The sequence below is a fragment of the Danio rerio genome, chromosome 5 (assembly GCF_052040795.2).
Source record: "Danio rerio strain M-AB ecotype USA chromosome 5, GRCz13ab, whole genome shotgun sequence".
Lineage (NCBI taxonomy): Eukaryota > Metazoa > Chordata > Actinopteri > Cypriniformes > Danionidae > Danio > Danio rerio.
In genome coordinates, this window is record NC_141025.1 from 61,197,129 (window position 1) to 61,201,764 (window position 4,636).

The 4,636-nt window shown below is 31.9% G+C and overlaps 1 protein-coding gene across 1 annotated transcript; it reads left to right on the forward strand.

Moving 5' to 3' along the window:
• Positions 1-864: 864 nt before the first annotated feature.
• On the forward strand, positions 865-3,228 carry cd180 (CD180 molecule). The gene is made up of 3 exons (NM_001310490.2): positions 865-993; positions 1,071-1,231; positions 1,339-3,228. Exons 1-3 carry the CDS (start codon positions 892-894, stop codon positions 3,071-3,073), a joined length of 1,998 nt encoding a protein of 665 aa, NP_001297419.2. The 5' UTR covers positions 865-891; the 3' UTR covers positions 3,074-3,228.
• Positions 3,229-4,636: the final 1,408 nt, after the last annotated feature.

Consider the following 4,636-nt stretch of genomic DNA (forward strand, 5'->3'; position numbering starts at 1 on the left):
GTCAAATGAATGAATATATTTTCTTAATTTGCTGGCGTTTTTTGTAATTGCATGCGTTTTCTCAAATCAAAGCTCTCTCGGTCATATACTTTTAGAGTAAAATAAAGAAGATGCATCCTCTTTTAATATATATAGATGCAATTATTATTACCACCCACTTGTCTTACCCAACTTAAAATGCAATCATGTTTCATTAGGAGTGATTATTGCGTAATTAAATAGAGGGTTGTGAATTGGCATGATATTTCAGTGAAGGGGGAAAAGCTAAAAGTTTTAGTATTCAAATCAGGCCTTGTTACATTATAATTGAAATCATTAATGCCATCAACCATGTAGATAAACAAAAAGTAATTTACATTTTCTAAGATTAAGAAATTACAAATATTTGATCCACACATAATTCAGCTAAAGGCCACAACACAAATAGTCTCCACAACGTATTCACATCTTGAGCACTAATGGGAATAATACTAATACAAATAAAAATAGAATACTTTGTATTTTGAGTATTTTAGTTTTCATAAATGTGTGAAATGAACCCATATTGAGTAGTCTCACATGATTAAAGTGATATATTTTCCATTGTTATAAGATGCAGACATATTTTTAAATTCAAATCAACATTCTTTACTCGCACTACTCATAGGGGATTAGATAAAAATAAAAACTTTTTTTTCATTATATTTTTGGAACTTTTGGAATTTTTGACTATATTGAAAGAAGTGGAAATTTTCCCACATGCAGCTGAAAAAGTTGGTGCCCTTTTTTCAGTTAAACCATTGTTGGGAAGTTATACCCGACTATACTTCTCGTTTTACATGAAGTTCCTGTTTTTTAATACCTATATAGCTGACTGAAGAAAAGACATTATTCTTTTCTGTCCTGTAGAAAATGGAGAGTTTTTTTGTTTTTTACATGTCATTTTACTCTATTCTTTTTCACTTTTTAGTCTTTAATGAAGCAACACCATGGGCGAGAAGACATTGTCAACAGGTACAATTATGGTATTAATGTTGAATGTTAAATTAAGATACTGTTAATGTTTTATTTTGTTTCATTGTGTGTTTCAGATAACTAAAGGTTACGATTGTAATGATATGGACCTACAATCAATCCCAGATGAGATACCAAATTCTGTTCAAATTTTGCAATTCAGCTACAATTATCTGCCTGCTCTGTACAACTCCACCTTTCAGAGGCTAAAAAGCTTAATTTCTTTAGATGTGACAAGGTGAGCAAAGCTAAATAACCCATAAAGCTGTGTACAACTGTGCATGAATAATAATAATAATAATAATAATAATAATAATCTTTCCCCCCCCACACACTAACTCACAGATGCAGCATCACTTTCATATATGAAGATGTGTTTACATATCAGCCTCACTTGGAGGTCCTTCTCCTAACTGGAAACCCTCTTGTGTTCATCGCAAGTACAGCTTTCTCTGGACCACTAGCATTGAAATATCTAAGCCTAGTTCAGTCAAAGATCAAACAACTGTCAGACATCCCATCTGAAAATCTTGCTTATTTAGAGGTTTTGGACCTCAGGGGAAGTAACATTCGCTCATTAGATGGACTAAGCAATTTTCGCTGGCAAAATTTGAAGAGCTTGCAGCTTGACTTAAACTTTATTGACCGGATAAGTTTTAATGACCTACAACCATTCAGCAACCTGGCTGGGGTGAGCATCAGCTTCAAAGGAAATGATTTCATCTATATAGAACCCGGTGCTTTTCATTCACTGAATCTAAGTAGTCTTGATTTTAGTGGCTGCTTAAATAAGATGAACATCTCATCCCTCCTGAAAGGTCTTGAAGGAATTAAAACCAACAGACTGAACCTGGGACTGTATGAAACTGATTCAAACGTATACATAGCATCAGCTGCGCTACAATCTTTTTGCAACATCTTCGTAAGTGATCTGGATTTCCAGCTTCAGCATTTCTTAGACCTAAATAATAGTACTTTTCATTGCCTTGAAGGACTTAAAAAGCTTGACCTAACTAGAGCTCATCTGAATGCATTGCCCTTGAACACAACTGGCTTGTCTACATTGTCACATCTTATTCTAGATGAGAACCAATTTAAAGATGTCTGCCAGAGCAACACTAGAAATTTCCCCATGCTTACACACTTATCCATAAGTGGAAATTTGAAGAAACTTACTTTCAGCAATAGATGCTTGGACAGTCTTGGACTGTTAGAGGAGCTGGACCTTAGTGTTAGTTTAGTAAACCCCAGAGAACCTTGTTGTAATAACCAACTGTTTGGGCTTGGCGAATTGAAGCTTCTCAATCTAAGCTATGGGTCACCAATGTTCTGGAGTTCAAAGCCTTTCAACGTGACTCCAAAATTAGAGCACTTAGACTTCAGCCATTCAGTTTACACTCTAATGAACGATAGCTCACCTTTCAGTAATCTGCAGAGTCTCAGAACTCTAAATCTTTCTTGGTCAAATACAGATCTGACAAACGTGCACCTTTTCGTTGGCTTGAAGGCCTTGCAACATCTCAATTTGAGGGGGAATGCCATTCAAGGAGAGGTTCTCACTCAAACGGAACTCTTTAAATGTGTGCCTCTTTTGGAGACCTTAGTTTTGTCTGCATGCAAAATAACTTCATTTGATGAGAACTTGTTTAAAGGTCTTAGACATCTCAATCATATAGACCTGAGTGAAAACAAGTTTGTCAAACTGAGCACCTCTGGATTTTACTCGCTTGATTTTCTCAAACTTAACTTCGCCAGAAATGATATTACAACTGTGGATGTTGCAAGTGTTGCGGATTTGGGAGAAGAGGGTTCTGTTGATCTGAGCTACAATCCCCTGGTTTGCAACTGCAGCAACTTTGAGTTCATCCACTGGGTTAAGAAAAATAAAGTCAAAGTAAAGCATTTAATGGAGACATTTTGTAATAGGACAGGGACAAGGATTATTGATGCTAAACTGCAATGTGACCTTCCTGTAGGTGTACTTGTGTTTTGCGCAGTTCTAGCTGCAGTTCTACTTGCATCTGCAATATTCTTGCTCGTAAGGAGAGTAAGGAAATATTCTATATACACAAACCTGTAAATTCATAAGATTTATTTGGTCTCCCTCCAAATACAAACGTATATCATTCTATTTTAATAATATTGTATAACATTTATATATTGAGCCAATGTTGATTTTGATTTAGTAGTGTAATATGTTGTAACTGAGAAAATAAATGGTTCTAAAAACGTGAATCTGTTCAACAAAAATTATGTTGTGGCAACGCTTTATAACTACACACTATGAATCATTTATTAAGCATTAGCAAATAGTTAATTTATTATCTGTTGTACTGCAACAAATGCTGTGTTCTTGACTTATAAGCACATGTAATATGTGCTACTTGATTGTGTTTTCATACTTTCTTAATAACACATTTATTTATTGCATTATTTACAAACAAGTTATTTCAGAATAGTTTTTTTTTTTTTTTTTTTTTTAAAGATCATTAAGAATGTGTAAGTAAAATGACAATGGTCTGTTCTGTAGACTTGGAAAAAAATAGCTTAAAAGGGGCTATTAATTTTGACCCTAAAATGTTTTTTAAAAAATTCAAAACTGCCTTTATTTTAGCCAAAAAAAAAAGAAATAAGACGTCCTCCAGAAGAAAACAATATTATCAGACATACTGTGAAAATGTCCTCTGCTAAATATCACTTAGGAAATATTAAATAATAAGAAATTATTAACTCACCTTTATCCAGTTTTGTGACTTTATCTAAAGCGAGGACTATTAATGCTTTCTAAATCTTTTATAAATCCCAATATCCGTCTCAAATGAACTATAGATCTTTGCAATTTTTTGTACAAATATTTATTTACTGTAACATGTAAACATTGCTGAATAACAAGTCAAAATATGACATTTTTCATGGATGAATTTAATAAATCATATATTAAAATACAAAGTAATTATTCATATATGTCTGGATAATAAGATATATTATGTTAATGTTAATAGTTTACTATGTATTATAAGTTTTGATTTACATATCTGTTCTGGATGTTCTTTAAAAACACCAACTATTCTTAAATAACTAGTTTGTAAATAATGCAATACTTAATTTATTATTAAAAAGAAATCATCAACAAAGTATGAAAACGCAATGATTAAGCACATTATGTGCTTATGAATCAAGAATACAGTCTTTGTATCATCTATTAATGTAGATCCAATGCTAAACAAATACTGTATTAACTATTTGTTGATGCTTAATAATTGATTCAGTGTGTATTTATTAGTCTTAGCATTTTTTCTTTTATGATGTATATTATTACAATATTACATAAGATTAATATTAAGTTATATAGTAAATTCCTTACTACAAATGTATCAAAACTTTTTTTTTTTGCTAAAGATTTTCACAACTATAATGGGGTCACAACTATAATAATGCTTTATTAAAACAGTATAAAGCACACTTTGCTTATTTTGTCTTTCTCTGTAAATGTGTAGTATTGTTAAATATGCCAGCTTATTTTTTTATTATTGGAAATGATATGTAATTGGTTGATTTAACTCTTGTCTGTGATTATTTAGCTTGAGACTTAAAAGTAAAACAATTTCTAATCAAAAAGTATTAAAATAAATACAGCAAAATG